The 22,448-nt window shown below is 51.2% G+C and overlaps 1 protein-coding gene across 2 annotated transcripts in view; it reads left to right on the forward strand.

Annotated features, from left to right (window-relative positions):
• Positions 1-22,448, forward strand: part of SH2B3 (SH2B adaptor protein 3) — a 48,692-nt gene that overhangs the window by 22,612 nt on the left and 3,632 nt on the right. The window contains exons 3-6 of one of the 2 annotated variants that reach the window (XM_053590255.1): positions 21,639-21,740; positions 21,824-21,915; positions 21,994-22,091; positions 22,187-22,401. In XM_053590255.1, coding sequence (XP_053446230.1) covers positions 21,639-21,740; positions 21,824-21,915; positions 21,994-22,091; positions 22,187-22,401 — 507 coding nt within the window. The remainder of the gene's footprint in view (positions 1-21,638; positions 21,741-21,823; positions 21,916-21,993; positions 22,092-22,186; positions 22,402-22,448) is intronic. The other variant, XM_053590256.1, reaches the window with a different exon arrangement.

A 22,448-nucleotide genomic window follows, 5' to 3' on the forward strand; every position in this document is an offset into this window, starting at 1 on the left:
CATGACTTCTGAGGGAGCCTTTAAGCCCTAGGGAAAACTGTCCATTTTTATGCTTAGATCTCATAAAGAGTGGACAGCTGTCTAGCCCTGCGATTGGACTGAAGGGTCTGATCTAAGTGTGACAGGCCTGTCTGCTCAAGTGCTTCTTAGGTCTGCGCAGAGCACTCCTTCCTCTCAGGTGCAAGGCAGGGCTGCTTTGTCAAATGAGGTAGGTCAGAGAATTATTTTACAATCATCTCTCATATGGGAAGGTTAAAGCAGTATTTCTAGGTTTTATGACTGGCTTTGGGGGAGAAGGTTCTAGTGTCTATGACCCACTTTGAGGAAGAGTTCTATTCTGTGATTTGCTTCTGGATAGAAAGAGGGACAAGAGACAGGAGGGCAGAGTCAGGTTTGCTTTTGAGGTCTTCTCGTTTCCTTGAGTTCAAAGGACTCAGTGTGCCTAAGTGCTGTACTTTGTATTCTGAGTCCCAACATTTCTACTTGAAATGTGTCTACTATATGCCCTAAAACATTTGGACCTTTCCATGAGGAAAGGGCTCACTAGCCCATTTGACAGATGAGAAAACCAAGGTTCTGGGAAAGGCAAAGAGACCTACCCAGGGTTGTGCAGCAAAAGGGGTCTGAGCCCTTGATCCCAAGGTGTTATCATTCTCAAGCCACAGGCCATCAGTCCATCTGGCTTAAACATGAGGGTGCACAATGTCTGGTCCCAGGCAGGTTCAGGGCCGCTACCTCACCTAACAGTTAAAAGTAAAATAAGGAGGGTGGCACCTGTGACTCAAAGGAGTAGGGCGCTGGCCCCCATATGCTGGAGGTGGTGGTTTCAAGCCCAGCCCCGGTCAAAAACTAGAGGAAAGAAAAAAAAAAAAGAAAGTAAAATAAGGAAATTGGATTGGTTGCTAAAATTTAGAAAATAAAATGGAGAGATTGCAAGGCCAGGCATGGTGGCTCATGCCTGTAATCTTAGCACTCTGAGAGGCTGAGGTGGATGGATTGCCTGAGCTCACGGTTCAAGACCAGCCTGAGCCAGAGACGAGACCTTGTTTCTAAAAATAGCCGGGCGAGGTTCAGCACCCGTAGCACAGTGGTTACGGTGCCAGCCACATATATCCAGGCTAGTGGGTTCAAACTCGGCCTGGGCTAGCTAAAACAATGACAGCTGCAACAAAAAATATAACTGGGCATTGTGACTGGCACCTGTAGTCCCAGCTGCTTGGGAAAATGAGGCAAGAGAATTGCTTAAGCCCAAGAGTCAGAAGTTGTTGTGAGCTGTGACGCCATGGCACTCTACTGAGGGCGATACAGTGAGACTCTGTCTTTAAAAAAAAAAAAGCCAGGTGTTGTGGCTGGCAACTGTAGTCCCAGCTACTTGGGAGGCTGAGGCAAGAGAATCGCTTGAGCCAGACAGTTTGAGGTTGCTGTGAGCTGTGACGCCACTGCACTCTACGGAGGGTGACAAAATGAGACTGTCTAAAAAAAAAAAGAGAGATTGCATATAAGAATGAGACTTCAAGGCAGGTGAGGTGGTGCCTGCCTGTAATCCCAGTACTTTGGGAGAGTTTGGAGGAGGAGGATCACTTAGGATCACTTGAGCCTAGGAGTTTTTGAGCTTAGGAGTTTGAGACCAGCCTGGGCAACACAATGAGACTCTGTATCATTTAAAAAAAAAAAAAAATTAAACTAAGCCCCAGACATGAGTTTCTCTTATAAATCAGAGGACGTGGCAGTGCTAGGCTAGCATTCTGGGAGTGGGCTAGGACTCCCGGGTGGGAGATCCTGACAGGGAGGCCATAGGGGTGGGGCCCTGGGGCAGGAGACAGACTCCAGAAATAGCCTCTGGGTCAGGCATGGCTGGCCTTGGGCACAAGACCTTCCCTGGGAGCTGGGGATTCCATTTCAGTGTTCTGGGCCTTAGTTTTCTCATACAGCCAGGCCTGGATTGACCAAGATGGTCTTAAACCCTGGCAGTTCTAGGGACGGAGCCTCAGTTTCCCTTATTTGTACATTGGGGTGATGATGGAGTTCTGGCTACTGTTGAAAAATGCCTTTTTTGACCCACATTTATTGGGCTTTCATTATATATTGGGCTTTACTGACCCAGCTTTATTTAATCTTCACAGCAGCCCTATGAGCATAGCTTCCCGTTATTATGCTCATTTTACAGATGGGGAAACCAAGGCCAAGAGAGGTGGGATGACTTGCCCATGGTCACACAGCTCATGAATGGCAGAGAGAAGCTTGGAACTTGGGTAGTTGGGCTGCACCTAGGGCCCAGAAAGCCCTCAGAAGGACTTCCTGCTACTGCTGTTGGAGCTGTTTAACCAGGGGCCCTGCCTGGGCCGGGACATCTGTTTTGGGCTCTCCAATCCTTTAGTCCAATGCCACCATTTTATAGAAAGGGACACTGAGGCTCAGAGAGGCTGGCCAGTGTTCCCCTCAGCTGGCATGTAGGACTGGATGGGCCCAGCACACCTTGCTCATGGCCTCTAATGCCCAGCCTGGAAAGAAGGTGGAGGAAGGAGGTGGGGGACACCATAGGGGGACTTTGCCCACAGCCCTTGAACCCCCACCTGCATCCTGAGCCTCAGGTGCCCCCAGGAGGAAGTGATATGGTTGGGAGTGGCCAGGCCTCCTGGGCCTCAGGGTAGGGGGTGGGGTGTTGGGGCAAATGTGGTTCAGAGCTGTCCCCATTCTGCTCGTTCTGAGCCAGATGTCCTTGGGCAAGTGGCTGGGTCTTGTTGGGCCTCAGTTTTCTCATCTGTAAAATGGACTGGGACTGTAATCATGGTGGGGGCTGCAAATACAGTAAATGTGATGGGGTATGTAGGGCCGTGTCAGGCAGTCTCTTCAGGCAGCAACATTCCTGCGTTACCTGTCATCCCTGGACCAGGCCAGCTGGGCCCTGCCCTCACAGAGCACCAGGCCCAGTGTGGGAGACAGCCTAGGGGGAGTGGGTTTCTGATAAGGGGATCCCCAGCTGAGCTTGGGATGTGTCCAGGAGGCACAATCATAGGTAGAGCCATTTTCTCTGGGTGGCCTGAAGGCAGGACGAGCATGTAGCAGGTGGCCTGGGTGGTGAACGGGCACCAGGGCCTTCACTCACCTGGCCACCCACCCAGTGCTCATTGGAATTCTTCCAGGCAGGTGCTGTCATCCCACAGATGAGGAAACTGAGGCTCAGGCCAGAGGAGCCTGGCTCTAGGCCCAGAGCCTGGGCGGGGGACACAGGGAGCCACCCTACCACCCTTGCCTCCGTGCCTGCATGTGTGGGAAAGAGGAAGCAGAGAGAAAGGGACATCCGCCGGAGGCCTGGTGGTTTCCTCTCAGCCAGGAGTGCAGGAGGAAGAGGAGGAGGGCAGCAGGAGGGGCTACCTCCTTGGCCCTGCTGGGCTGGGGCTAGGTTCTGCTTCTGCCCCTTCTGAGCTGTGTGATCTCAGGAAAGGCACTCTGCCCTCTCTGCGCCTCAGTTTCCTCGGGTAAAAATAGCTGAATAATAGCTTTTGCTGTAGGATCTGCTGAGCTGCTGCCTGTGAAATGCCTGTGGCCATGCCTAGTAAAGCGCAGCTGTCTTTGTCATCATTATCATGACTTGTATTGTTCATTGTGACAGGTATTGCATTTTGACACATCCTGGAATCCTCACCACCACCCTGTGAGGTGTGGATGGTGATTCCTCAAAGGAGGCACAGAGAGGGAGAGAGACTTGCCCAAGGCCACACACACAGCTGGGAGGCTGAAGGGCCAGGAATGGAATCCCATGTGGGTTTACCAAAGCTGGTGCACCAGGGGTCAAGGTTTGTGTTTAGGCCCCAAAACAGTCAGAGAAGGTACCTGCCCTCCAACTTCAGTCCAGCAGATCTTCCTGGCAGAGTGCCCATATCCCAGTGGGCAGACAGGGCTTAAGAGGTGGGTGGCTGCCCAGTCCTCCCTCTCCCTGGTAGGCCAGGGGCAGGGGGCTCTTGGGAGGAGAATGGGGCCCCACCTTCACTCTGCCCTAGTTTGCCATGTGACCTGGGCAGGTCCCCACCCCTCTCTGAGCTGTGAAGTGGGGACCCACAGGGCTTGGCCTGAAACTTCAGTACTGGTGGGGAGGAGGAATGGGGTAGGTGAGCCCCCATGGGCCCTCAGCCATGCACAGTACCTCACTGGCCCCTTTATTGGGGTTCTGTGTAAAATCGTTTTTGAAAAAGTGCTTTGTGGCTTTGAAGAAACCCCCCAACCGCGCTGAAACCACAGGCAGATAATATCAGTGTGCTTCCTTTCAGCTCTAATTCTATGAATCCACAGACTAGAAAGTGCCCTGAATCCAACGAGGGGTGGGGACTGAGTTATTATTGCCTGTTCTGGTGCCTCTGTGGCCACGGCCAACCTACTCCTCACCCCTGTCCTGCTCCCCAGGCCTGTGTGCTGTTGTAGCTTCTTGGAAGCTCGTTCTGTATACTTTCTTGCCTGTTTGTTTGAGGGGCTGGGTGTTGGGATGAGACTATTGTGGACTTGGGCTTAGACTAAAAGTTAGGTTCTGGAGAAAGGCAGATGGACAGTTTTGGATTCAGATCTTGGCTCTTGTGTCCTTGCCATGTGGCTCTGGGCCACGAACTTGGCCTCTCTTAGAAATCAGTTGCTTATTATGGAAAGTGGGATGCTAGTATTTGCCTTCTTGGCTTGTTTTGAGCCAAAAACAGGCTGGAGGAGGATTTGGCAAAGTGTGTTCCCTTCCTGAGGGGTGGAGGAAGGGGAAGGAAGCCACTAGATCCCAGGGGTGGGTCCCTAGGCACCCTCCCAGGTGTGAGCAGCAGGCCAGTAGTGTCTAGCAGCAGTGCAACATGGCCCTAGCACCAGCCCACAGGCTCAGGCTCCCAGCCCTGCTGGAAATCCCCCACCCAGTGCTTCGTGAATGGAAAAGGAAACCGAATGCTCTAGAAGTCTTGGAGCTCTGAGAGCTGGCCCTGACTGGGGGTGGGGGGGCTTCCTCCCCAAACACGGGTGGGGCAGAGGTGGTTGCCTTAACTTCCTTTTTGGAGCACCACACCCCTTTTTTCTATCTACCCTCTGAGTTGGGGAGGAGGCAGAGACCCCAGTGACTTTTCTGCCTCTGACATGGGGGAGGGTAAGGGCCACTTGGCCTCACGGTGCCCCCCTTGCTGTGGCTGCTGCTGGAATCCCCTCTACTCCATGCCTGACTCCACCAGCCCAGAGCCCCACACTGGTGTCCCTCCACCCCCATGAGGGTAGAGAGAGAAATCTTTCTAGGGAACCCTGTGGAACTGGGGGCCCTGCTCTGTCTCATCTAAAAACCTCATGTAATCTAGGAAACCGTCTCTAACTTGCTGAGGGCCTCCATATCCGAGTTCTTCATGTTTTTGATTTTTTTTCTTTCTCCCTCCCCCCCACCCCCACCCCACTCCCAGACAGAGTCTGGCTCAGTCAGCTAGTTTTTCCATTTTTAGTAGAAATGGGCTCTCTTGCTCTTGAACTGGTCTTGAACTCTGGAGCTCAAGCAATATACCTGCTTTGGCCTCCCAGACTGCTAGGATTATAAGCATGAGCCACCATGCTCAGCTGATTTTGTTTTTTCAATTAATAAAGCTTGTGGTAGAAATTATTTTAAAAAATACCAAAACCCTGAAAAACCCATCCACATCCCACTCACTATCCAGAGAGAACTAGCATTTCTTTCTTTTTTTTATTTTTTTGAAACAGAGTCTCAAGCTGTCACCCTGGGTAGAGTGCTGTGGCGTCACAGCTCACAGCAACATCAAACTCTTGCGCTTAAATCTCTTGCATCAGCCTCCCAAGCAGCTGGGACTACAAGTGCCCACCACAATGCTCAGCTAGTTTTGTTTTTGTTGCAGTTGTCATTGTTTTAGCTGGCCCGGACTGGGTTTGAACCCACCAGCTTCAGAGTATATGGCCGGCGCCCTACCCACTGAGCTACAGGAGCTGCCAAGAACTAGCATTTCTATTTGGTACATACCATTAGAGCCTTTTTTTCTTGTCTTTCTGTAATCTAACTTTGCCCCCTACTCACACCTTGTGATTCTGTAAGCATTCTCTCTATTCTTTCAACAGCTTTCTCTCAAGCCTGAGACCTAGGTGGAGATCCAGGTGGGAACTTCTGCACAAAAACTCAAGGCCCCTGTGGGCCTGACATTCCTCATACTTTTTTTTTTTTTTGAGTCAGAGTCTCAAGCTGTTGCCATAGCACCATCATAGCTCACCTCCAACTCTTGGGTTCAAGCTATTCTCTTGCCTTATTTTTTCTAGTTTTAGTAGAGACAGGGTCTCACTCTGGCTCAGGCTGGTCTCAAACTCGTGAGCTCAGGCAATCCACCTGCCTTGGCCTCCTAGAGTGCTAGGATTACAGGTGTGAGCCACCACTCCCAGCCCTCATACTATTTGCTACTTACTTTTTTCATTTCCATGGGTCTTGAACATATTTCTGTATTTATAAATATTTTTCATGAATCTTTTTTTTTTTTTTTTTTTTTGTAGAGACAGAGTCTCACTTTATGGCCCCCGGTAGAGTGCCGTGGCCTCACACAGCTCACAGCAACCTCCAACTCCTGGGCTTAAGCGATTCTCTTGCCTCAGCCTCCCGAGCAGCTGGGACTACAGGCGCCCGCCACAACGCCCGGCTATTTTTTGGTTGCAGTTTGGCTGGGGCCGGGTTTGAACCCGCCACCCTCGGTATATGAGGCCGGTGCCTTACCGACTGAGCCACAGGCGCCGCCCATGAATCTTTTTTTTTTTATACTGGCTGCACAGTAATCCATTTATACATATAGGCCACGATACATTTATTTAGTCCCCCTTTTTACCTAGACCCCTATTTGAATCATTTCTAACTTTTTGCCAATGTAGATAACACAGTGATAATCAGAGATGGGCACCAAGATGTTCATTTCTTTTTTTTATTTTGAGAGCCACAAGCTGTCGCCCTGGGTAGAGTACTATGGCATCACAGCTCATGGCAACCTCCAACTCCTGGGCTCAAGCGATTTTCTTGCTTCCACCTCCCAAGTAGCTGGGACTACAGGCACCCGCCACAATGCTACTTGGGAGGCTGAGGCAAGAGAATTACCAAAGCCCAGGAGTTGGAGGTTGCTGTGAGCTGTGTGATGCCAGGGCACTCTACTGAGGGTGATAAAGTGAGACTCCATCTCTACACAAAAAGAAAGGAAACTTTGTAACGATGAACATTGACCTCCCTTGGCAACCACTCAGCCACTTTCTGTATTTATGGCGTTGCCTATTCTGGATGTTTCATGTAAATGGAATTGTACAATAGGTAATCTTCATGTCTGGCTTCTTTCATGTACCCTCATATTTTCAGGGTTCACCCAGGTTGTAGCAAGCATCAGTATTTGTTCCATTTTGTAGCTGAATAATCTATTTATGGCTTTATCCCATTTTGTTCATCCATTCAATGGATGGACACCAGATTGTTTCCATTTTTTGGCTGTTATGAATGAAGCTACTATAAAACATTCAGGTGTAAGTTTTTACATAGTAATATGCTTTCATTCTTCTTGGGTATATAGCTGTAGGACTGGAAGTGCTGGGTTATGTGTGTGTATGGCAGTGGTTCTCAATCTTCCTAATGCTGTGACCCTTTAATATAGTTCCTGTGGGTGTCGACCCACAGGTTGAGAACCACTGGTGTATGGTAATTCTGTTTTTTTTTTTTTTGAGACAGAGTCTCACTTTGTCATCCTCGATAGAGTGCCCTGGCATCATAGCTCACAGCAACCTCTAACTCTTGGGCTCAACCGATTCTCTTGCCTTAGACTCCTGAGTAGCTGGGACTACAGGTGCCCGCAACACCACCCGACTATTTTTAGAGATGGGGTCTTGCTCAGGCTGGTCTTGAACTCATGAGTTCAGATGATCTTCCTACCTCAGCCTCCCAAAGTGCTGGGATTTCAGGTGTGAAGCCCCCATGCCTGGTCTGTATATGGTAGTTCTATGCTTAACATCTTGAGGAACTGGCAAACTGTTTTCCAAAGCAACTATACAATTTTACATTCCCACCAGGAATCCACGAGGACTCGAATTTCCCCATATCCTCACTAACCCTTTTTATGTAAATGGAATTGTACAATGGGCAGTCTTTATGTCTGGCTTCTTTCAGGTAGCCTTGTATTTTGTGCTTCTTCAATAGCTCATGATATTGAGTACCTACCTCCTTATCTGGTTATTACCCATTAGTCATTTTATTATTTTTATTTATTATTATTTTTTGGCTGGGGCTGGGTTTGAACCCGCCACCTCCAGCATATGGGGCTGATGCCCTAACCCTTTGAGCCACAGGCACTGCCCTGTTTGTTTATTTTTTGAGACAGTCTCAAGCTGTCGCCCTGGTTAGAGTGCTGTGGCGTCACAGCTCATAGTAACCTCACACTCTTGGGCTTAAGTGATTCTCTTGCCTCAGCCTCCCAAGTAGCTGAGACTACAGGCATCCGCCACAATGCCTGGCTATTTTTTTGTTGTAGTTGTCATTGTTGTTTAGCAAGCCCGGGCTGGGCTCGAACCCGCTAGCAGTATATGTGGCTGGTGCCTTACTCACTGAACTACAGGCAACAAGCTAGATAAATTAATTACTTAGGTTTTATTCCAGTTCTAACTTGTTTTTTTTCTTTTCTTTTTGAGACAGAGTCTCACTATGTTGCTCTGGGTAGAGTGCTATGGCATCACAGCTCACAGCAACCTCAAACTCCTGGGCTTAAGCAATTCTCTTGCCTTAGCCTCTCAAGTAGCTAGGACTACAGGTGCCCACCACAATGCCTATTTTATTTTTTGTTGCAGTTGTCATTGTTGTTTAGCAGGCCTGGGGCTGGGTTTGAACCTGCCAGCCTGGGTGTATGCGGCCGGCGCCCTACCCACTGAGCTCTGGGTGCCGCCTGGTTTTTTCTTTTTTCACTATTATTTAACCTAGTTGGCTTTTATTCTCTGTGACTGGTGTCATTTTCTGTTGTTTTGTACTGTCAGTGAGATGCTGTGTATCAAGGTTTAGCACATAGTAAGTGCTCAGTAAACACAAGCTAATTAGCATAATAGTAACAACATATCATGCCACATGGAGTGCAGAAGACTGTGGGGTTCCCAGCTATGTAATGGCTGGAGTGGTACCTGGTAAGAGGCTGCGGTGCTGCTCAACTGGTGGGAAGCCCCCCGGCACAGAGGCCCATGACTTCACCTCTTCTTCTGAATCATCATTCTTCGAAGGCAGGCCACGGCCACCGTCCATCTGGGGCTTTGGTGGATCTTTTTGGTGATAAGCCCCCTCCCCTCGGGTGAATTCTCCCACTTGAGGCTGATGACAGAGGTTATTTGTTGTTTCTTAACCACAGCTTTTTCCACCCCACTCAGCACAGAGCAGATGCTGGTCTTGGGGCTTCCCCTAGCTGGTCCAGGCTCCATGGCAGGGGGTAGGTGGTGGGTACCCACCAACTCTCGTTCCTGCCAGTTTGTGCTACACACAGACTCATCCCTTTGGCCCTGTGCCACCCACTGTGATTGCCCACAGACTCAAGGCCCTTGGCTGCTGTTTGTGGGGGTGTTTTTCAGGGTGCACAGAACATACCATCCAATCCCAGGCAGACCGGGCTCACCGTCGCCCCACTGTGTGGCCTGGACATGTGATATGGCCTCTTGGGGCACTGTTTCCCCTCCCTTCTGGAGGGGCTGAGCATAGCCTGGCACTTGAGGTCTGGGGTGTCCTGTGTCTGCAGGGGACAGAAGACATAGCCTGGTGAAGGTGTGGCTGATGGCAGGAGTGCTGAGCTTGGTCAGGCCAGTTGTGGTGGGGGCAGGAAAGATTTTTGTGGGAACGGCTGGGAACAGGATGTGGTTGCTCGAGGCGTGAGCTGATGGCAGCAGGTGTGCATTGGATGACAGGGGAGGCAGATGGGAGCTGGACCTGGATTGGATCTGGTGGCCCCACCAGGTGCCATGGTGAGCCCTGCCCAGAGACGTCACTTCTGTTGTCGAGAGGATCAGGCGAGCCGGAGAGAGTGTGGACGGAAGCTGGTGTAAATGGCATAGCATGTGCTGGCTCTTCTCAGCAGCTCAGCTCCAAGGTCTTGACGCTTGTCAGTCCCTACTTGGCATGTGAGAGCCCAAGAGTTTGTCCAGGAATGGTGCTCTCTGGAGAGGGTATGGCTTTTGAGTAAAAGTGTGGAGGAGAAAAAGCCTGGGCAGTGGTGCATGAGGCCCAAGTGTGTGGACGTCTGGCACCCTTCCCTCTCTCTCTGGCCCCAGGACATTTCTTCAGAGCAGCCCAGGTAGGTTCTGGACTTCTGTCCACCTGTGGGAGGTAAGAGCAGCAGGGAAGGTGCCCCTTGATTTCCCTGCTTGTGTCATGAAAGGGAAGGAGGGTGGGATTCCCAGGGGTGGTCCTTCTTAAGCTATAAGCCATGCCTTTAAGCCTTGGGCCTTACAATAGAAGCATACATTTGTCCTCACAGCTGGCCGTGGAGGGCAGTGTGCACCCTACCCTTCCTTGATGGGCCACCCAGTGGGAGTCAGGGCACCTGCATCTCAGAAGGGGTCACATGGTTATTGGGGGACTCCCAGACTGGCTCTATGTACATGTGCTGTGGGGCTGTCTCTGTAGATGGGGTTCTCTTTCTGGGTGTCTGTGTGGGGAAAGCTCTCCCAGCATCTGAAAGGGGCTTTGTGTCCCTGTCTGTGTGAGTCTATGGTGGAGGGTGGTCTCTATCTTTCTGAGAGGGGGCTCTGTGTCTGTGTCACTGTGAGTCTGTCTTTCTTATGTGGGGGAGGGCGCTTGCTCTGTGGGGGGGGCATAGACAAACCCCCAGCCTGTCTGTCCTACCCCCATGCCCTGGTCCCTGCAGCTCTGGCCAGTGAATCCCCACAGGATTTCCTTGGGGAATGGGAAAATCAGGCCAGTGTGTGACCTGAGGTAGGTACCACCTGCCTGGAGGAAGGAGGGTTCTCATGGGGACTGGGACATAGCACAGCTGAGACACTTACCAGGTCTGTCTGCCTGCCTGGCTGGGAAGGTCCCTGTTTCTGGCATTGAGGAGTTCTTGCCAGGAATGAGAAAGCTGACTTGACCCAAGCCTTTTCTAGATGCTTTTCCGATCCCTTGCCTGCACCCCTGTGGGGAGGAGTATGAGGCAACCAAGGAGTAGATCTGGCCCATGGGACCTGAATGAGTCTGAGAAGATCCCCTGTGGCCTCATGTTCACTTGCAGAAGCCCTAGAGCAAATTCTGTTCTTATTCCCATTTTGCAGAGGAGGAAACTAAAGCATAAGAGATGAAGGAATCTGCTCAGAGTCACACATAGGGAAAAGTGGCTGAAGCAAACATTTGAAGGGCCTAAAAGGGTGGGGGTTGGGCTTGGGGGGTCTTAATCGGGAGCACAGCAAAGAAGCAACCTGTGGCTGGTAGGGCCAATGTTTGTTCAGCCTCTGGAATTGGCTCACTGCCTTCCATTTGCCTGTAGGAGAGCCGGGTACCAAGAAGGATGAGATAACTCATCACCACCACTACCCCCCACATCTCTGCCTATTCCCAAGATACCTGTGGGGTCCCAGACACCCACTCAGATACTCACCCATCCGGCAAACCCTCCAAGTACCTCTTTTGGGCCTGACACAATGTTGGGCCCCAGCTGGGAGTTTCCAGTCAGATGGTGAAGGCAGCTGCATCGTCAGGAGATTATGGCTGGCTCAATAAACTCCACACTGAGGGAGGGACAAGAATCACACTCTCTGTGACTTAGTAGTCAGTGAGGCTCTCTGGAGGAGGGGAGGTTTACTATGCTGGGACATGCAGTCTGAATAGGCAGGACCTGGTGGTAGGAGAGGGCTTGGGCTGGGCTGACAAGGGTCAGAGCCCCGGCTCCCCGTCTGCAGCATAGGTTCCTAACAGTGCCCTGTGAGGGGCAGCAGGGGCTGCACCTGAGCCTTCCCTCAGCCTGCCCTGGCTGGCTAGAGGGCCCTTGGGAGGCCCCCCACCCATGACCCACCTTCACCCTGATTATACTGACTTGAAGAATCCTAGTCATTCCTCCATAGTCTTCACTGAGGTCTTGGGGGGTTGTGACCTATTCCTTGTGCGCCAAGGACCCCCAGCACCCAAAATGCTCAGCATAAAAGCCCCATGATGAACATTTGTTTTAGAAATGAAATTGAACACCTACTGCCTACTAGGCAATGGATGAAACCAAGTCCCTGCAGAGCCCTGTGGTCAAGGAATGAGCAAGACTAATTCCACAGTCAACAGGTGCAGGCAATAAGTCAAAGTGCTTAAGGGATAGAGACTGTAGATGCTGTATTGGGTGGGCCTCCCTGAAGTGACACTTGAGCTGATACCTGAATCTGAGAAGGAATCAGATTTGTGAGGATGTTGGGGAAGCTGCCTTTCAGATAGAGGGGACAGCAGGTGCAGAGGCCCTGAGTTAACGTGGTACATTGAGAGAATATTGAGTGAAGCCAGTGTGGCTCAAGCAGAGGGAGTGAGAGATTCACTGAGATGCCGTGGGGCAGCAGCTGACAGGGGTCTTTCAGTGAGGTGGGGGCTACAAGGTAGTTGTTGGGTTTTTTGTTGTTTTTTTTTTTTTTGGAGACAGAGCCTCAAGCTGTTGCTCTGGGTAGAGTGCTGTGACATCACAGCTCACAGCAACTTCCAACTCCTGGGCTCAAGTGATTCTCCTGCCTCCACCTCCCAAGTAGCTGGGACTATAGGTGCCTACCACAATGCCAGCTATTTTTTGGTTGCAGCCATGATTGTTGTTTGGCAGGCCCGGGCTGGATTTGATCTCACCAGCTCAGATGTATGTGGCTGGCGCCTTAGCCGCTTGAGCCATAGGTGCCGAGCCTTTTTTTTTTTTTTTGGAGACAGAGTCTCATCTTGTCACCCTTGGTAGAGTGCTGTGGCATCACAGCTCACAGCAACCTCAAACTCCTGGGCTTAAGTGATTCTCTTTTTTTTGAGACAGAGCTTTAAGCTGTCACCCTGGGTAGAGTGTGTGGCATCACAGCTCATAGCAACCTCCAACTCCTGGGCTTAAGTGATTCTCTTGCCTCAGCCTACCAAGTAGCTGGGACTACAGGCGCCCACCACAATGCCCGGCTATTTTTTGGTTGCAGCCATTGTTTGGTGGGCACCGGGCTGGATTCGAACCTGCCAGCTCAGGTGTATGTGGCTGGTGCCTTACGATGCTTTAGCCACAGGCGCCAAGCCCTTGAGCAATTCTCTTGCCTCAGCCTCCCAAGTAGTTGGGGCTATGAGCCTGGTTGTTTCTCTCCTTGACATTGTGGCACCTGCCACAATGACCAGCTATTTTTATTTTTATTTATTTTTTTGAGACAGAGCCTCAAGCTGTCACCCTGGGTAGTGTCATGGCGTCACAGTTCACAGCAACCTCCAACTCCTGGGTTTAAGTGATTCTCTTGCCTCAGGCTCCCTATAGGCGCCCACCATAACACCCGGCTATTTTTTGGTTGTAGTTGTCATTGCTGTTTGGCAGGCCTGGGCTGGGTTTGAACCCGTCAGCTCTGGTGTATGTGGCTGGGGCCTTAGCTGCTTGAGCTACAGGCGCTGAGCCATGCCCAGCTATTTTTAGAGATGAGGTCTCTCTTTGGCTCAGGCTCGTCTCGAACCTGTGAACTCAGGTAATCCACCTGCCTCCGACTTCCAAGTGCTGCTGAGATTACAAATGCGAGCCACCACGCCTGGCCTTTTTTTTTGGAGACTTAGTCTCACTTTGTGACCCTCAGAGCACTGTGGCATCATAGTTCACAGCAACCTCAAAACTCCTGGGTTCAAGCGATCCTCTTGTCTCAGCCTCCCAAGCAGGTGGAACTATAGGTGCCTGCTACAACCCCCAGCTATTTTTAGAGATGAGATCTTACCCTTGCTCAGGCTGGTCTTGAACTCCTAAGCTCAGGCGATCCACTGGCCTCAGCCTTCTGGAGTGCTAGGATTCAAGCATGAGCCACTGTACCCAGCCCACAAGATAGTTTTGTTTTGCTGTTTGAGACAGGGTCTAGCCCTGTCATCCAGGTGGAGGGCAGGGGCTAGTTATACGTGCCATCATAGCTCCTTGTAGCCTCCAACTCCTGGACTCAAGCAGCCCTCCCATCCCAGCCTCTCAAATAGTTGGGACTATAGACATACACTGCAGGGAAGGAAGGTGAACTGGGGCAGTATCGTAGGGATGACAAGTAGCCAATTCTGTGTTTGGGAGTAGTCTGACAGGACAGCCAGCCATTCATTTTGATGCTCTCCAACTCTCAGAGGGTTCAGGTATCACCCTGTTTTTTGGCCTGATTCCCACTCCACAGTGGAGATCCCAGCAACCACCCTTTAACCCCCACCAGCCAGCTGGGTTTGGAATCCAGGCTGCGTGGGCCCTGAGTCTATGCCTGCAACCACTTTTAAGTCTTCTATGGCTCCCTGGTACCTGGGGGAGGATGGAAGAGGCCACCATGGCCCAGCCCGCTTAGCTCCCCTAAGATGCCAGTGGGTTTCAGATGCACTCAAGGCCCATGCTGGATGCAGATTCCAGGTTCACTTCCAAGGGTTCCACATCAGTGGGTGGGAATGAGTTACCTGTTCTGTGCTTTGTCCCTGTGTGAAGGTGTATGAGCCTAAGTCTCATTTGTGAAGTAAGGATGAAAACAACAGCCTCATGGGCCATTGGAGGGTCTTTAAGGCTCACACATACCACTCCTCACGTGGCAGTGGCAAAGCGCAGGGTAGAGGATTTTCTCCCTCATAAATCTAACTTTACTTGATGTCCAGTATTGTCCTTTACTCTGGAAGGACAGAATACTTGCTCCTACTGCTGCATCGTTCCTCAGTGAGTGATGTGATGGGATTTCATCTTGGAAAACTGAAATGTTGCTGGTCTGTGAATTCTACAGACCGGGGACCACTGGGCTGCCGTGCCAGGCACACAGTAGATGCTCATTAAAGCGTGACATGATGGGGGTCACTGTTGTTTAGGGTTGGTAAGTACATTTATTTTGCGTGTGAATGGGTGGCTGTTAGCGTCGTTTCTGGCCACATCCACCTTCCTGCTGCCTTCTGGATTCATCTTCGCTCTCATCTCTGGGTGTTGGCTCTTCCTGTCCCCTTAGCCTCCAGTGTGTTTCCTTCCACTTTCTCCACTTTGGGGAGCACTCTGCAAACACAGCCACTTACTCTCTGCCTGGCCAAGACCCAAAAATGGAAGAGGAGGAGGAAGGCCTCCTCAAGCCCTTAGTGCACTGGAGTAGAGAGACAACATAGGAAGACGGGGGGCCTTTTTGTTCCTGATTCTCCTTGAGGCTGTAGTTCTCCCCTGGTGGTACTATTCCCTGCAATCCTTTTATTCCCCTGGGAGCTCTTTTGTACACACTGTATTGCCATATTCTCATGGGATGGTAGTGGCATCATTATCCCACTTCAGAAAAGTGGAGAGGCAATCTCTTGTCTATAGAAGAGGGGAATTGGGGTTCAGTGCCTGTGGCTCAAGTGGCTAAGGTGCCAGCCACACACACCTGAGCTGGCGGGTTCAAATCCAGCCCAGGCCCACCAAACAACGATGGCTGCAACCAAAAAAATAGCCGGGCATTGTGGCAGGCACCTGTAATCCCAGCTACTTGGGAGGCGGAGGCAGGAGAATCGCTTGAGCCCAGGAGTTGGAGGTTGTTATGAGCTGTGATGCCATGGCACTCTACCCAGGGTGACAGTTTTTTCTTTTTTTTTTTTTGAGGCTCTGTCTCAAAAAAAAAAAAAAGAGTTGGAGCTCAAGGCCAGAACTGAGAGTGCCAACCCACAGAGTTGGGAGGTCACTGCGTGAAGGTTATGCCGACCTGAGGGGTTTTGAGGAAGATACCAGGTGGCTGCCACCTCCTGGCTCAGTCTTGATGCTGTCCACCTTAGATAATGGCTGAGAGGAACCATGTAAGAGGAAGGCCTTCCTCAGTTCAACCCCATTATTACCTTGGGATGGTGTAGGAAGGTCTGTGACAGAGGCCAGAGTTTGGGGAGTACATGGTTAAATGCATTTCTTTTCTGCAGGACTTTTCAGAGCCATTAATGGGCTGCACATCAATGTGATTGTCCTTGCACAAACAACTGTCCTCTTTTGGAGAATCCCTTTTTGCATTCGTTGCCAGGAAGTTAACAGGCAAATTTGTGACAACTAGGACTCTGTAAACAAGCAGTTATCTCTCTCCCAGCTCTTTCTGGGTATCTATATCCTGACAAAAATCTTTTTCTTCTTCAAAGGTTGGCTTTTTGATACCAACCACTAAGATTAGGTTAACTTCTATAACATGTTCATTCATCCCGGTATCATCCATTTTATACTTTGGCCTGGGATGGGGGATTCAGCCATCCATGACCAGAATCTGAAATTTGCTATGAGCATTTTCAGACCACTTCCCATCCTCCCGGTACAGGAGTAACCTGATCTGCTTGCTCTCACCATGTTTGTTTTTTTCTTTTTTTTTGAGACAGAGCCTCAAGCTGTCACCCAGGGTAGAGTGCTGTAGCATCACAGCTCACAGCAACCTCCAACACCTGGGCTCAAGTGAGTCTCCTGCCTTCGCCTCCCAAGTAGCTGGGACTACAGGCACTCACCACAACACCTGGCTTTTTTTTGGTTGCAGCCATCATTGTTTGGCAGGCCTGGGCTGGATTTGAACCCGCCAGCTCAGGTGTATATGGCTGGCGCCTTAGTTGCTTGAAGCACAGGCGCTGAGCCTGTTTGTCTTTAAGGCAGAGTCTCACTCTGTCCTCTGGGGTGGAGTGCAGTGACGTCATCCTAACTCACTGCAGCTTTAAACTCCTGGTCTCAAGCGATCCTCCTGGTTCAGCCTCCCGAGTAGCTGGGACTATAGGCATACAACTCCACACCTGGCTCATTTTTCTGTTTTTAGTAGAGATAGGTCTTGCTCTTGGCTCAGGCTGGTCTCAAATTCCTGAACTCAAGCAGTCCACCCACCTCAGCCTCCCAGAGTGCTAGGATTACAGGCATAACACACCCGGCCTCTCCATCTTTATGAAAGGAAACTGAGGCTCCAATTAGTGCCATGCCCCAGGTCTCAAAGGTATCAAGTGGGAGAGCTAGTAGGAGAAGCTAGGGCTTCTCTAAGCATCTGCAGATCTCGGCTCCAGGCCACCTCCCTGACAGCATGGGTGCGGCAGAGTTGTGGCTGGAGGGCTGATTGTGGAGCCAGGTTCCACTTCCTGTCCCACTGCTGTTGTTTGCAAGAAATCAGTTCTGGGCTCAAAAGCCCTCAGGGTGATAAGACTGCCAAGAAGCTGGTATAGAGTAGGGGCTTCCAGTGGGATGTCTCTCCTCAAGGTGGTCATTGACTGGCTGTCATGGAATAAGGCCATTGTGAGGCCCTTACTTACCCCTCAGGTGAGCTGGAAGCTGTTCTCACTCTCTGTTCCTGCTCTAAAGCATCTTCCCTTTCCCTCCAGTTTCCTGGGAAGGAAGGCACAAGTAGCAGACTTGCCTTCTGCCTAAGGTGCTGCTCACAGCCTTAAGGTCCCATGGTGACTTCTGGAGCATACTGTGCCAGCCTCATTGGGTGCCTCCCTCCCCACATCTTCCTGTGGGAGGCATGCCTGAGATGTTCTGGTACGACTTCCCCACCTCAGGGCCTTGGCAGTGCCAGTCCCGTGCCTAGAGAGCATGAGGGCTCTGTGGCTTCTTACTGCTGTACCAACCCAGCCTGCCTATCTCAGCCCTTGCCAGGCTGGAAGAGCCACAAAGACTTGGCCAATCCCTGTCAAGTGCAGGGGAGAATGAATGGTGACAGACCTCATACAAGGTGATTGTGAGGATTCAACAAAGTGGGATACAGCCCAAGAACTGGGTGGACTCTGGAAGAATCATCCTGGCTTGGGCATGTTTGTGCCAAGGCAGGCCCCCAGTCCCTTAGCACACAGGAAGTGGCAGATTACAAAATGGACTTTCCAGGTCACAGCCTGAGGGAAAGTAAGGCCTACTCTGAGGTCCTTTCACGTAGGTGGGCTCATATGCTTGACGTGTGAGAAAGGGAGGGGAGAATTATATATAGTGGCACTGCTGGGTTCAGGCATAGCTGAACTCCATACTGCCCTCCTTTCAGCTGTCTCTCCAAAGGGACAAGAGATGACAAACCTAGAGAGAGAATTCTGCTCCATCTTATACAGAAGCACATGGAACTTTCTGCTCAGTTGTTTTTTTTTTTTTTTTTGTAGAGACAGAGTCTCACTTTATGGCCCTCGGTAGAGTGCCGTGGCCTCACACAGCTCACAGCAACCTCCAACTCCCGGGCTTAAGCGATTCTCTTGCCTCAGCCTCCCAAGTAGCTGGGACCACAGGCGCCCGCCACAATGCCCGGCTATTTTTTTGGTTGCAGTTTGGCCGGGGCCGGGTTTGAACCCACCACTCTCGGCATATGGGGCCGGCGCCCTACTGACTGAGCCACAGGCACCACCCGTCTGCTCAGTTTTCATGTCCACTAAACAGATCAGTTTTCCAGGCAGGGCTTACCCTGCCCTTTGGCTCCCTCATGTTCTTAGTCTTTTCATAGCAAACTCAAGCTCTGGAGTAGTTCTTTGTGCTGTCTGCGTAGTCACAATGAATATATTTTATTTTAATATAAATTACATTTGCTTTCCCTTTATTGTAGTTAGGGTTGGTAACTACATTTATACTGTGTGTGAATTTCAGTGTAGGATAAAAGAGCATGTTATAAAAGGGCAGTGGGTCAGTAAGACTGAAAGTGGGCATGTGCCTAGCACTCAGGCTACTCTAAAACTGTGCTGTTGTGTTATTAATATTGTGGTGGACCCAAGCAGGCTTATTCACAGGCCTGGGAATATAACAACAGCTGTTTATTAGGTCTTTTACTTGCACTAGTCCACCCAGATGTTATACCAACCCTCTGAAAAGCAAGCTTTGTCTTACAGGTGACAAAGGAATGGAGAGTGGCCAGGTTTGGCAGCGTCAGAGGTGAACCCTAAAACCTAGAGGGTAACAAAACTATATAGTCTTGAGATAACGCTAGCAGTAGAAATGCAAGCCCTACTGTTGGGACAGTGTCAAAGCTAGTGTATATCTTTGACTTTGAGCTTCCTGGTGGCTAGAGCAAAGAAAGTAATAGTCACCGTGTCCACAACAAACAGAAGCCAGCTGGGAGCTGATTTGTTCCCCAAAAGTATGCTGCAGGATGTGGTGGGTGGTACTTGAAATGGTTTAGCCATTTTGATCACCCAACCCCAGTATGACTCTAAGTTGGTCTGGGGAGCAGCTACTTGCTGGCTTGCCCTTAGAAGCTGGTGAAATAGAGGTATGTGAGAAGGGGAACTTAAAGTCCACGAATATTCTATAGCTGCTGACACAGCCCCAAGGTTTGGGCTCACTCTCCCTCACATCTCCCCACCCCCTGTCCAGCTCAACAGGTATCTGCTGGGCCTACACATACACTAGCCCCTGCTCCTGAGTCCTCTAGGCTAAGGTTTCAGCCTAGTTGGCATTGGCCTAGTCCTGCCCCCATATGTTCACATGCCCCAACAACCTGGGCATATAGGCCCAAGGACACCCATGCCATCAGGTAGCACAGTGGTTGTATACTAGCTTTGATAGTTGGCAGGCTGGTGTTTAGATTGTAGCGTGGCCCAGGGTGACTCACGTGTGCAGGGCTGACGGGGGGAGTCAGGGAAGAACCTGACTCTTGCTCAGCTAGCAGACGGGTGGCAGCCAGGGTTGGCTGTGGGTAAGGAGGGGAATCCTCTTTTCACCACTGCCTGCCTGCTCAGCAGTTCCTCAGCTGCTAGGGGTGGAGTTGGCATGGAGGAGTCCTACAGTCAGAATGAAACCAGCAGCTTTGCTGGTTAATCTCGGCACTCAGACTGGGGTCTGGGCCCTGAGCGGAACTGAAAGGGAGACCAGGCCTGTTCCTCTCCTGGCCCTGGCTGCTTCCTCTCAGTGATCCTCAAGGCCTGGAGCCAGTGTGTGTTTGGGGGCATGGGGAAGACAGTCAGGGCCAACTGGAAAAGTAGAAGAAAGTAGCCATTTGTGCCTTCCTGTTTTGCAGATGAGAAATTGGGCTGGATGACTGAAAATGACCAAGAGAGCGGAGAGGCCTCATTCCACTCTGCCCATGTTGGCTACAGGACCTCTGGGAGCACGGGGTGAAAATATCCTGCCTGGTGCTAGTCACTTCAGGCTGGGATTTCGTAGTCACAGAGCCTCAGGCCTCCTTCCCCCAGCACTGTCAGGGAGGCAATGCAGTGAACTTTAGTAGTAAATGTTAGTTCCCAGAGTTGCTTGTTAGTCTCCCCCATCCTGCTGGGAGTGGGAGTACTAACTGGGCCAACCCTCTCCTGCCAGGCTGCCCTCTCACAGCACCCAGCATTGGTACTCTTGAAGGTGAGGAGGAAGGCAGGCGGTCAGGCCACTAGTCTCCAGCCTTCTATCAGAGCATAGGGTACCATGTTTTGAAAAGGTAGCCCCTGTTCAGGAGGTATGTCTTTGGACAGAGGTGGAATTCTGGATCACATGAAGCCCCTGGTGCCAGGATGTGCCTTTGGGGCTGCCTCTGGTTTTTACTCCCTCCCCACCCTGGCTATTAGGGGCTGTGTCATTTTCTGGGAGCCCCTGGGCTGCCTCTGTCCATTCCCTACCTCATCTCTGGCTCCTTCCCCATTTCTTATCTTGTTTCTTCTGGAAGCAGCTATCAGTAATCTTGTAACCCATACAGAAACAATCTTTTTTTTTTTTTTTTGTAGAGACAGAGTCTCACTCTATGGCCCTCAGTAGAGTGCCGTGGCCTCACACAGCTCACAGCAACCTCCAACTCCTGGGCTTAAGCGATTCTCTTGCCTCAGCCTCCCGAGTAGCTGGGACTACAGGCGCCCGCCACAACGCCCGGCTATTTTTTGGTTGCAGTTTGGCCGGGGCCGGGTTTGAACCCGCCAGCCTCGGTATATGGGGCCGGCGCCTTACTGACTGAGCCACAGGCGCTGCCCTACAGAAACAATCTTAACAGTCTTATCGTAAGAGGAAGTATATGTGGGTGGGAGTGGGGGTATAAACCCTCTTTTGAGAAAATTTCTGCCCAGAAGAAGCTGGCTCCTGGGTGCCCCAGAGCAAGTGTAGGGCTAGCCCCCACTACAGCCAGGTTCAGTACAGATGTGAAGAGATGCTTCTGCCAGCAGAGAAGAAAGCTACACTCTGCAGCCCTGTGTTTGGGGTGTCATAGGAGATTTTGGAGCCAAGGTTGTGTGGTTTTATGGCTGGCAGTAACTTGGGCCAGCCACCCTAGGCTTTGCCCTTTGGCTTCAAGCAATGTAGGGGTCAGTGCCTAAAATCACCTGGCTGGGGAGTTCCTTTCTCTGCCAGAAACAGATGTCAGGCAAGCACATGCGGAAAGCTGGAATGTCCACAAGTGTTGGGGCAGGGAGCCAGCAAGGCTTCTTGGGATCTCTGTGGATGATGCTTAAGAGGTCACAGGTTAAAGGCATTCTGGAGCTTTACTTTAGGCTCAGCAGGGCTGTTGCAACAGCATGGTGAACATTCATTCTGCAGGGGGGTCTTGGGGAGACTGGAGACAAACCGAGGTGGAGTGGGAGAACATCAGGAATAAGCCTGAGTGTCCCTCCTATCTTATAGAGTTCAAAGCCCAAACTTCAGGCAGTCTGCTCCAGCATCCAGGAGGTTCGCCGATGCACACAGCTGGAGATGCCTGACAATCTCTACACGTTTGTGTTGAAGGTGAGTGATAGGGCTTTCCATAGCCTGGGCTAATGCGCGCGCACACACCCCTCAGACCCACACAGCTGTTCCCTCTCTGCCAGGTGAAGGACCGGACAGACATCATCTTTGAGGTGAGAGACGAGCAGCAGCTGAATTCATGGATGGCTGAGCTCCGGGAGTCCACAGGCCGAGGGTGAGGTCCTCACCCCTGGCACAGCCTTTTTGGCTACCCTTGACCTGCCCAGGTCCTTAACCCCAGGCTCTTCTCCAGCAGGCTGGAGAGCACAGATGCAGAGATGCACGTTCCCTCAGCCCTGGAACCCAGCACATCCAGCTCCCCAAGGGGCAGCACAGATTCCCTGAACCAAGGTGAGTGGGCAGTTCACTGTTCTCTGGTAAAGTGGAACTGGGCCTAGGACATAAGGCACCCACATGGTGTCAGCATCACCCATCTTCTCTACCAGGTGCTTCTCCTGGGGGGTTGTTGGACCCATCCTGCCAGAAAACAGATCATTTCCTGTCCTGCTACCCCTGGTTCCATGGCCCCATCTCCAGAGTGAAGGCAGCTCAGCTGGTTCAGCTGCAGGGCCCTGATGCTCATGGAGTGTTCCTGGTGCGGCAGAGTGAGACCCGGCGTGGGGAGTATGTACTCACATTCAACTTCCAGGGCATAGCTAAGGTATGGGGCAGGGTGGGGCTGTGCCACCCCTCTCTGCTAAAGTTCAG

The sequence above is a fragment of the Nycticebus coucang genome, chromosome 4 (assembly GCF_027406575.1).
Source record: "Nycticebus coucang isolate mNycCou1 chromosome 4, mNycCou1.pri, whole genome shotgun sequence".
Taxonomy (NCBI): domain Eukaryota; kingdom Metazoa; phylum Chordata; class Mammalia; order Primates; family Lorisidae; genus Nycticebus; species Nycticebus coucang.